At 42.7% G+C, this 12,079-nt stretch overlaps 1 protein-coding gene across 1 annotated transcript in view; it reads right to left on the reverse strand.

The window, feature by feature from the left end:
- The window catches only part of LOC126176139 (proton channel OtopLc-like), a 241,674-nt gene that overhangs the window by 20,895 nt on the left and 208,700 nt on the right, over window positions 1–12,079 (reverse strand). Inside the window, exon 9 of the mRNA XM_049923278.1 lies at window positions 11,648–11,907. Coding sequence (XP_049779235.1) covers window positions 11,648–11,907 — 260 coding nt within the window. The remainder of the gene's footprint in view (window positions 1–11,647; window positions 11,908–12,079) is intronic.

Genomic DNA, 12,079 nt, shown 5'->3' on the forward strand with positions numbered 1-12,079 from the left:
CGTACGAGCGCCGCAGACAAACATCCGCTCTCCATCAGAGCTCCACACGCAATCAGTATCTTAAGATGATCCACTGAGGCGAAAAAAGTAATGGGACGCATCACAATATTGTGTCGGACCTCCCTTGCTGGGCGTAGCGCAGCAACTCGGCGTAATGTGGACTCAACAAGTCGCTGGCACTCCTCTGCAGAAATCTTGAGCCATGTTGCCTCTATAGCCAACCATAATTGCAAAAGCGTTGCCGATGCAGGATTAGCAAGAACTGGCCTCTCGGTAATGTCCCATAATTGTTCGATGGGACTCATGTCGGCAGATCTGACAAGGGGTAGGCCTCAGACACGGCCAACCGATTCGGCTTAAATTTGGCAGGTGGCTTGTGTACAACCTAAAACGAAGGAATCTGAGACATTTTGGGTCAACACCCCGCGTTTTTGAGAAAATCACCCCTAAAGGTTATGACGAGCAATCGACTCAAAATTGGGGGGATCGATACATAATTGTAAATGGAGCAATTTCCTTCATCAGGTATGGGGTCCGAAAACGCATACTTTTCCAGAAATCGAGGTAAGAAACTTTTACAACTGCCACTTCTGTACCCACATGGTAAAAGCTTTTCGTCGACAGTACCGATAGAGCAACGGCCAAGGTAACTGGCTGGGAATCGGAGAACCTTGGTTCGAATCTCGAAGAAACTTTATTTCCGGGCTTCGGAATTGCAGTGTGCTTCTGGAAACCAAGCGGGAATTGCACAACTGCACGGATGCAATAACTACTCACAGCATAATTCATAACCAACTTTCAGCACCGATTTTTCAGGCGATGATATCGTATGCGTGGTGCGCATCAAAATTAATTCCCGAAAAAGACATATTTTAAAATGTAAACCAAGTTTGTTTTCCGCCGACTCTTCGGAATGAACTGTGTAGCTGTCGAAAGATTGCATTCATTAAATGTTCTTGGTGCCGTGAGTATATTTGTTTCGAATGTTTATATGACAAGCACCATCCATCTAGTTGTTCGAAGAAAAGTGAGGACACGTAACAGTGACTGGAAGCACCATTGTAAAGTGACCTGGAGTAACATTTTAATTGTTTACTATCCCAAGAGGTTTGAGAAATTTATTTGCCTACCTTATTATTATCATTCCTTATTGATTTACTTACCTTATTAATCCTCCTATCCCTATCATTTGAGATATGGAAAAATACAAACCAAAAGAATAACATCCGCTAGGGTTCTCCGATTCCCAGCGAGAGACCTTAACCGTTGCGCTGTCGGCGAAAAGCGTTTACCATGTGGGTACAGATGCGGCAGTTGTAAAAGTTTCTTCCCTCGATTTCTGGAAAAGTATGCGTTTTCGGACCCCATACCTGACGATGAAAATTGCTCTATTTACAATTATCTGTCGATTCCTCCAATTTTGAGTCGATTGCTCGTCATAACTTTTAGGGGTGATTTTCTCAAAAACGCGGGGGTGTTGACCCAAAATATTTTAGATTAATTCGTTTTAGGTTTTACACAAGCGGCCTGCCAAATCTTAGTCGAATCGGTTGGCCGTGTCTCAGGCCTTCCCCTTGTGAGTGGCCAAATCATTCGCTCGAATTGCTATCGGGTGGAGAAATGTACGTTCCCCCCTGAATAGGTCAGGCGTGCACTACACGCAGGAAGCGGCTACAAGGGTAGCGGAGTACGTGTGGAGTGCACATGTGGGTTTTTTAGGTTAGAGAATTCCCTCCCTAGGCCCGATAAGACGCCGCCTGAGACGCGGCAAGATAGTAGTAGGCAAAACGCAACAGGGAATGACAATATTAATGTGGTAATAGTAAACTTCAGGAGCGTCTATAGAGAGGTCCCAGAACTGCTTTCATTAATAAACGGTCAAAATTCCCACACAGTACTAGGGACAGAAAGTCGGCAGAAACCAGATGTAAACAGTAATGAAATTCTAAACTCAGATTGGAATATATACCGCAGAGACAGGCTGGACAGTGAAGGGGGAGGCGTTTTTATAGCGATAAAAAGTGCAATAGTATCGAAGGAAATTGACGGAGATCCGAAACTTGAAATAATTTGGGTGAAGGTCACGGTTAAATCAGGCTCAAGCATGGTAATTGGATGCCTCTATAGGCCCCTGGCTCAGCACCTGTTGTGGAAGAACACCTGAAGGAAAATTTGGAAAATATTTCGAGTAGATTTCCCGACCATGTTATGGTTTTGGGTGGAGATTTTAATTTACCAGATATAGCCTGGGAGATACAAACGTTTATAACGGGTGGCAGAGACAAAGAATCCAGTGAAATTTTTTTAGGTGCATTATCTGAAAACTACCCTGAGCAGTTAAACAGAGAACCGACTCGTGGCGATAACATATTAGACCTTCTGGTGACAAACAGACCCGAACTATTTGAAACAATTAAAGCAGAACGGGGAATCAGCGATCATAAAGCGGTTACAGCATCGGTGATTTCAGGCGTAAATAGAAATATTAAAAAAGGTAGGAAGATTTTTCTATTTAGCAAAAGTGACAAAAAGCAGATTTCAGAGTACCTGTTGGCTCAACACAAAAGTTTTGTCTCAAGTACAGATAGTGTTGAGGATCAGTGGACAAAGTTCAAAACCATCGTACAATGTGCGTTAGATGAGTTTGTGCCAAGCACGATCGTAAGAAATGGAAAAGAGCCACCGTGGTACAACAACCGAGTTAGAAAACAGCAGCGGAAGCAAAGGGAACTTCACAGCAAACATAAACATAGCCAAAGCCTTGCAGACAAAAATTACACGAAGCGAAATGTAGTGTGAGGAGGGCTATGCGAGAGGCGTTCAACGAATTCGAAAGTAAAGTTCTATGTACTTACTTGGCAGAGTATCCTAAGAAATTTTGGTCTTATGTCAAAGCGGTAGGTGGATCAAAACAAAATATCCAGACACTGTGTGACCAAAATGGTACTGAAACAGAAGATGACAAACTAAAAGCCGAAATACTAAATGTCTTTTTCCCAAGCTGTTTCACAGAGGAAGACTGCACTGTAGTTCCTTCTCTAGGTTGTCGCACAGTTGACAAAATGGTAGATATCGAAATAGAAGACAGAGGGATAGAATAACAATTAAAATCGCTCAAAAGAGGAACGGCCGCTGGACCTGATGGGATACCAGTTCGATTCTACACAGAGTACGCGAAGGAACTTGCCTCCTACCTGCAGCGGTCTACCGTAAGTCTCTAGAAGAGCGTAGTCTTCCAAAAGATTGGAAAAGGGCACAGGTCATCCCAGTTTTCAAGAAGGGACGTCAAACGATGTGCAGAACTATAGACCTATATCTCTAACGTCGATCAGTTGTAGAATTTTGGAACACGTATTATGTTCGAGTATAATGACTTTTCTGGAGACAGTCGTGAACAACTGTGGCCTGATGAAATGTAGCATTGTCATCTATAAAAGTTCCATCGTTGTTTGGGAGTATTGTAACGCCGGAAATACATATCCTCCTATTTCCATCTATTGTACTATAATTTTTTCCTATTTTTGTTACCTGAATATATGACATTTCTGTGTCTTTACATATTGTAATTATTTTACTATTTGTATATATATATATATATATATATATATATATATATATATATATATATATGCATTTATGTCGATGTATAATTGGTTTGTTTCGTAAATATTATTTGTATTTTTACGCTGGGTCTTGCCTAGGGAAAACTGATATCGAACGATTACATCGATAGGTCGTGTGAAGAATCAAAGTGTATAGGATCTTTGGTAGTGTTAACTGTCGCGTGGAGCGCGGGCAGAGAGAGAGTCTGGCTGGAGTAGCGAGTGGAGCAGGTGTGTTGTGTGAAGCTCCCGCGAGTTGCCGCGCTTTCGGGGTTTGGCAGCATGTAATTGCGCTCGACTTGCGATGATAGTTTCTGACATGGTGTCGCGGACGGGAAGCATTAACTGGCGCACATCAAGAGCCCGTTTCGTCTGGTGACCGTGTCGAGAAGAAGGCGCGCCAACATGCAGCTTCTGCAACAGCGACGGCCGACAATGAGTGGCTGTCGCCACCTCCTCGATCGACGGCTTCAAACCTTCAGTCAACCAACAAGGAAGACTGGAAGCACGTAAAGTTTTAGAACTGTATGGCAGACCTCAGCTTTTCATACTTTTAAAATGGTTGCATCACAAAATTACAGCAACTTAGCTTGAACTTTTGTTGCTCATTGTCCCAATTGCATTACCAAGCAGGGTCCCTTCCTTTTCCGGAATGAATCCGAGTGTCGTTGAAATTCAAACGCCAGCATCATTGATTTCACTGCTTTAATTTCAAAGTTCAGTTAAGGTATTCATAGCTGGCAACAATATTTAGATTACACAAGCACAAATTAAGAGTGCGAGTTTTGTTACCATATTTTAGCTTACCTGTGACTGCAGCTCAGCTTGGTACGTACTAAATTTTACTATTGTTAATTGTTCAGAATCATTTAATTCAAGTTCAAAGTTAAATCTCTTATTTCTAAATTGCGTAGATTCAAGTAGCTTTTGAAATGATTGTTGAGGTAGTCCAAGACTAACCGTATTTTACTGAATTTCGATGTGCTTCAGAAAGAAAGCTCACCATTAACTTCAGCCACTAAATTAACTTTCGATTTTCCTGTTTTATTAATTCTTTTGCTAAATTAAGTCAGAGTGTAGCGAAATTTATTACTTCTGACAAACTTTCAGTTTTCACACTGCACGTGTCAACCTTCAGTTGCCACGCTTCTAGTGCTAATTATATTGTAATAACCTTTCTTTTTCAGTTACTATAGTAATTGTCCTTAGGACTGGCGACCGTAATTTCCCCCCAATCTCAATATCTAATTACCGCTAGTTAATTGTTAACGTAACGGCCGCACATTTACTTTCTTTATTAACTTTACCCTTTTTCAAAATTAATTTCCACCATTTGCATTAGCATTTTTCCTTTCATTTAGATGTAACCCTTTCCTCCCTCTTTACCGACAGATTAACTTCGGTGACGATTGCTTTTCCCAAATTTCCATTAGGTACACGCGGTTTAATTTTTCACTGTCATTAAGGTCGATAAGTGAGGGGGAGGTTACAGTATGATGTCCATGAATGGCTGCTAATGGTTTCCCAGTAGCAGAACATAACCAATGATCGGTTCAGTTTCCTCAGAGGACCCAGTCCATTCCACATGAACACAGCTCGCACCATTATGCAGTCACCACCAGCTCGCAAAGTGCCTTGTTGCCAACTGTGGACCATGGCTTCGTGGGGTCTCCGCTACACTCTAAACCTACCGTCAGCTCTTACCAACTTAAATCCGGACTAATTTGACCGGGCCACCGTTTCCCTGCCGTCTACGGTCCAACTGGTATGGTCCAGAGCACAGGAGAGGCGCTGCAGGCGATGTGCTGTTAGCAAAGGCACTCGCGTCGGTCGTCTGACGACGTAGTCCATTAACGCCAAATTTCGCCTACTGACCTAATGGGTTCGTTCGTCGAACGTCCCACAAAGATTTCTGCAGTTATTCCACACAGTGTCGTTTGCCTTTTAGTGCTTCGGTCGCCACGTGAAGGCCGTCGGCCACTGCGTTGTTCGTGGTGAGAGATGGTGACTGAAATTTGGTATTCTTGACACTGTGGGCCTCGGAATATTGAATTTCCTAACGATGTACGAAATGAAATGTTCCAAGCGTCTAGCTCGACCTACCATTCCGCGTTCAAAGTCCGTTAATTCGCTTCTTGCGGTTATAATCTCTCCTAAACCTTCCCACTTGAATCACATTACCACAAATAACAGCTCCACTAATGCACTGGTCTAATATACCTTGTGTAAGCGATACAACCGCCATCTGTATGTGTGCATATCTCTATCCCATGACTTTTGTCTACTCCGTGTAACTGTTTTGAGTGATTTTGTTATTACCTTACAAAAATATTTAAGACTTTTTTGACTTATTCCACATCCATGAGTGCCATTTTATTTGGGATCTATAGAACGTACATTAGCAATTTGTCTGTGATTGTAATTAATGGATTTAACCGAGTCATAAATTTTTACTTATAACAATAAACTACAAATTTATTCTTATCATTTATTTTTATCATATGGAGCAACATTTACTCAATGAATGAAACTCAAGCCCACTATAAAATGATAAAGGTGAATTTTAATAGCAGGCTAGTAGAGAATGACTGCGCTGTGGGGAACTACGGGTATGGTGCCACAAAAGACGTTAGCAGAATTTGCTGAGGAGGGCAACATGTTCGACCTTAAAAAGTCGTTTCAAAAGAAAACACAGACTGTTGTGTCCTCCGGATGACAGGACACACAGCGATACTTAGAAGACCGGTGAGTAGCCTAAGACTCCGGCGCAACCGAGTTCAGGCTAAACTCCACAGGGGGCGCAAACGACAGGGTCTGCGTCATGGATTTACCTGACGTCACACAAATAGTTCCCAAGTCGATATGCTTCCGCCAAGCATGGATATAAGCGGACAGACGGCTCCATTCTCCCCAGCATCAGCGCAGGACCTCAAGAAAGCATCAGAACAGTGTCTCAGTGAGTGTCAAAGGGCTCAACAGTCGGCGCCAAGAAGAGCCAAATTGGAGATGCTGTAAGCGACGTAGTCATCGTTCACTGGGTATATTTAAAGGCAGATCAATGCAAGCGAACACTGAACTCTATTGCAATGCTCAGTCTTCACACTACAATTAAATACCGTAAGGTTTCTGTTACTAAATAATTAAAAATTGCTGAAGGTAACAGTATAGTTCATGTGGATAACATAATTTACAGTAATTGACAGTAGGAAAATGTACAAGCATTCTAGAAAGTCTTAAATAGTTCTACAGTTCGACAGATGAATGAGAAACATACATTAATTAATATTTAAAACAATGACATTCCAGAGGTAATTCTAGACTACGTGTGTCAAGATATTCGAGGCATAAAGAAAAAGAAAGCTCCAAGCGATTACGTTGTTTCAAAAAGAATAATTCAGACAGGAAGCCGATTAACACCCAATGAACTTGAAAAATTGTTTTCGAAATGCCTGCAGGAGATCTGACATCTCTCCAAACTCGAACAACGTTATAATAATGTATTTTAACTAAAATGCTCAGTAGCTGCTTTCAAAAAAGATCTTAAGCAGAAGACGAACTTACTTCGGAAGTCGATATAGCATGGAAGACGATTTGTGCAAGTTATGAATGAAGTTACAGGCTCACACAGTCGGTCTGATTTACCACTTTGTTAACAGTCATTGATGTTTAACAAGGTTTTTCTCGGTCGAACCTAAAACAAGGCATTTATTCAAATTATGTTTATGTACTGATGACCTGTTGGTCTACGCTACAGCTCCCATTTGACTTCATAAAAGTAGTGGGAAATTCGTAGCTTAACGACGAAGGAAGGAAGGGCACTCCGAGTCACGAAAATAATTCGCAGTTACACTATATGGAGTTTTCATATACCTAAACGTGAGTAAAAAGAAGAGAGATAATACGTGTTCGTTGAATCTTCTTGATCCCCTTCCGTTCGGATGATGACATTGTACTGCCTACATCTAGTACAGATAACGTCCACAACGAATTATAGCCAATAATACTCAGATTAAAATAACGTGTAACTAACATGTCGAAAATAAATTTGTAGCAATTAACTATGCAGCCATACAGCCAGTTTCTGCATTTAGGGTAGTGGAAGAGATAGCCTGGGTGGACAATGGGAGATTAATGGTCGTATTTTAAATTACTGATAAGTTAATCGTTGTTTAATCTGCATATTTAACGTTTACCCACGCACCAAGCATATGTGCCGTTAGTAGCATTGCGACAGCTTTGCGGGGTCTGTGGTTAATTTGATTTATTAAAGAAGGTTGACATTTAAGTGTGGAAGTATCCTTTTAACACCTTCATACTACTAGGATGTTTCTTCAAAAATATTTTGATCACACTAGAGAGAGAAGTTTTGTATTAACTGCGAACAAAACTTAGAACAATGAGACCTTCTTTTTCGCTGTTTTCCTAGTATAAAAGTTGATAACGTTTGGCTTTCAGACCACAATCAGTCCTAATATTTAGTTTTTGAGGAATAAGACGTTTTAGTTAAAGAAATTCAGATATTTAAGAATATAGGATTTCGCTCCTTTACAAAAAGAAGGAAGATTTAGCTCTTCACGGAAGCTAATTTCAGTTTTTTTTTCTAATTACATTTCTACTCTTGTTTTCCATTTGTTGAACCTATTAATTTGCCTGAACTGCACTCTATTTCCCTGCAACAGGTCTTACAAACACCTGTTCTATTGGTGTTTTGTTACTAAACAGTGTAATGTTAAGTATAGAAATTTGTGATATCTTCAGTGTTTATAATTGTAATAACAGTAATAGTAATATAACAATAGAAGAAATTCAGGAACGTTGATGACTGAAAGAAAAAAATAGGCAAGAACCTGCAGTTAAACCTCAAAACTAATGCACATATAGCTTCACCACTTCTCAAAATTAAGTTTAACCTAAATAATATTACACATGGGATCCGTGCCGGTTTAGGTAAAACTCTAGTCTCAGCTACCTTTGTGCCTGTTAGCAATTTCTGTTTTCGGACACCGTAGAACTCGAGTCAAGACGTCTGCTGTGGGTGGGCAGTTTCATTTACACAATGTACAACAAGAGGTAAACACAACTTATTTCGTCTCTCCACAGCAACAGTACGTAACATATGTATTCTAATTAGAAACCGTAATATAAGATACAAAGGATTTTATTCATGTGCTTAGAATACTACGCAACCATAGTTGTTCTTACTGCTATCTGAAAAGGTGACTACAGTAACCAGTCATGTGCTTTATGCCTCAGCTGTTCACACTCGTTTGTCCCCTAAACCTTAGAGGTTAGAAGTTAGAAGTTTCAAGTTACACTACTGGCCCTTAAAATTGCTACGCCAAGAAGAAATGCAGATGATAAACGGTTATTCATTGGACAAATATATTACCCTAGTACTGACATGTGATTACATTTTCAAGCAATTTGGGTGCATAGATCCTGAGAAATCAGTACCCAGAACAACCACCTCTGGCCGTAATAACGGCCTTGATACGCCTGGGCATTAGTCAAACAGAGCTTGGATGGCGTGTACAGGTACAGCTGCCCATGCAGCTTCAACACGATACCACAGTTCATGAAGAGTAGTGACTGCCGTATTGTGACGAGCCAGTTGCTCGGCCACCATTGACCAGACGTTTTCAATTGGTGAGAGATCTGGAGAATGTGCTGGCCAGGGCAGCAGTCGAACATTTTCTGTATCCAGAAAGGCCCGTACAGGACCTGCAACATGCGGTCGTGCACTATCCTGCTGAAATGTAGGTTTTCGCAGGGATCGAATGAAGGGTACAACCACGGGTCGTAACAAATCTGAAATGTAACGTCCACTGTTCAAAGTGGCGTCAATGCGAACAAGAGGTGACCGAGACGTGTAACCAATGGCACCCCATACCATCACGCCGGGTGATATGCCAGTATGGGGACGACGAATACACGCTTCGAATGTGCGTTCACCGCGATGTCGCCAAACACGGATGCGATCGTCATGATGCTGTAAATAGAACCTGGATTCATCCGAAAAAATGATGTTTCGCCATTCGTGCACCCAGGTTCGTCGTTGAGTACACCATCGCAGGCCCTCCTGTCTGTGATGCAGCGTCAAGGGTAACTGCAGCCGCGGTGTCCGAGCTGATAATCCGTGCTGCTGCATCGTCGAACTGTTCGTGCAGATGGTTGTTGTCTTGCAAACGTCCCCATCTTTTGACTGAGGGATCCAGACATGGCTGCACGATCCGTTACAGCGATGCGGACAAGATGCCTGTCATTTCGACTGCCAGTGATACGAGGCCGTTGGGATCCAGCACGGCGTTCCGTGTTACCCTCCTGAACCCACCGATTCCATAGTCTGGTAAGAGTCATTGGATCTCGACCATCGCGAGCAGCAATGTCGCGATACGATAAACCGCAATCGCGATACGCTACAATCCGACCTTTATCAAAGTCGGTAACGTGATGGTACGCATTTCTCCCCCTTACACGAGGCATCACAACAACGTTTCACCAGGCAACGCCGGTCAACTGCTGTTTGTGTATGTTACATCGGTTGGAAACTTTCCTCATGTCAGCACGTTGTAGGTATCACCACCGGCGCCAACCTTGTGTGAATGCTCTGAAAAGCTAATCATTTGCATATCACAGCATCTTCTTCCTGTCGGTTAAATTTCGCGTCTGTAGCACGTCATCTTCGTGGTGTAGCAATTTTAATGGTCAGTAGTATATATATAATTTGCAATTTTAATTGCTTGTCTTCAGTCACTTGAAATGTATCTTGTTGCTTTTTAAGATTTCTTGTTTGGAGGCCTTCAGCCATGAAAGAATTGGATTTTGAAACTCGTAGTTGTAAAGGTTCGGCTGTGTGCCGTTTTGGTTTAAAGGTGTTATTGAATAACAATAAATAACAATTATATAACAGTTATAAGAGTCGAGGGACATGAAAGGGAAGCAGTGGTTGGGAAGGGAGTAAGACAGGGTTGTAGCCTCTCCCCGATATTATTCAATCTGTATATTGAGCAAGCAGTAAAGGAAACAAAAGAAAAATTCGGAGTAGGTATTAAAATCCATGGAGAAGAAATAAAAACATTGAGGTTCGCCGATGACATTGTAATTCTGTCAGAGACAGCAAAGGACTTGGAAGAGCAGTTGAACGGAATGGATGGTGTCTTGAAGGGAGGATATAAGATGAACATCAACAAAAACAAAACGAGGATAATGGAATGTAGTCGAATTAAGTCGGGTGATGTTGAGGGTATTAGATTAGGAAATGAGACACTTCAAGTAGTAAATGGGTTTTGCTATTTGGGGAGCAAAATAACAGATGATGGTCGTAGTAGAGAGGATATAAAATGTAGACTGGCAATGGCAAGGAAAGCGTTTCTGAAGAAGAGAAATTTGTTAACATCGAGTATAGATTTAAGTGTCAGGAAGTCATTTCTGAAAGTATTTGTATGGAAGTGAAACATGGACGATAAATAGTTTGGACAAGAAGAGAATAGAAGCTTTCGAAATGTGGTGCTACAGAAGAATGCTGAAGATTAGATGGGTAGATCACATAACTAATGAGGAGGTACTGAATAGGATTGGGGAGAAGAGGAGTTTGTGGCACAACTTGACCAGAAGAAGGGATCGTTTGGTAGGACATGTTCTGAGGCATCAAGGGATCACCAATTTAGTATTGGAGGGCAGCGTGGAGGGTAAAAATCGTAGGGGGAGACCAAGAGATGAATACATTAAGCAGATTCAGAAGGATGAAGGTTGCAGTAGGTACTGGGAGATGAAGAAGCTTGCACAGGATAGAGTAGCATGGAGAGCTGCATCAAACCAGTCTCAGGACTGAAGACCACAACAACAACAACAACAACAATTTTGAAGTGAAACTGACCGACACGTTATTTGGCCCTTTCCACAATCTTAATCACTTGTCCTGCCCAGTGTGTTTAGCGGGCGTGTCATCCAGTAAAACCACTATGGTGCTCAAAGCAACCACTTCGCGTAAGGGATAACTTTACCTGACACAGTGTGGCGCGAGGCGCGCAGAGGCGGCTACTCACCTGCAGGCGGCTGATGTTCTTCCACATGACGTAGAGGATGGCGGCGCAGATGAGGCTGTACTCGATGGTGCAGGGGAAGAGGAAGGGCGAGGCGTCCTGCACGAGCGAGCCCATGATGTTGGTGCGCCGGCACTCGTAGATGTGGTGCGGGCCCTTGAGGCCGCGCGCGACGCGGTGGTGCGCCCCCGCCGCCGCCCCCGCCGCCTCCGCGCCGTGCCCGGACAGCACCGTGCCGCCCGACGTCACCGCCGCCAGCTTCACTGCACACCGAGCGGGCCTGCTGCACCTTCAACTGTCTACATCAGGGGCGGGCAAACGTTGCACGCGGCTCATGAGCGCACAGCGCTGCACGTGTGCTGCTCGCGTGCAATCGTCGACTGGGGCAGTGGCGACAGCCGGCAGGTTGCGGCAGTGTAGTGCCAGGCTAAAAGC

Source organism: Schistocerca cancellata, chromosome 3, assembly GCF_023864275.1.
Source record: "Schistocerca cancellata isolate TAMUIC-IGC-003103 chromosome 3, iqSchCanc2.1, whole genome shotgun sequence".
NCBI lineage: Eukaryota > Metazoa > Arthropoda > Insecta > Orthoptera > Acrididae > Schistocerca > Schistocerca cancellata.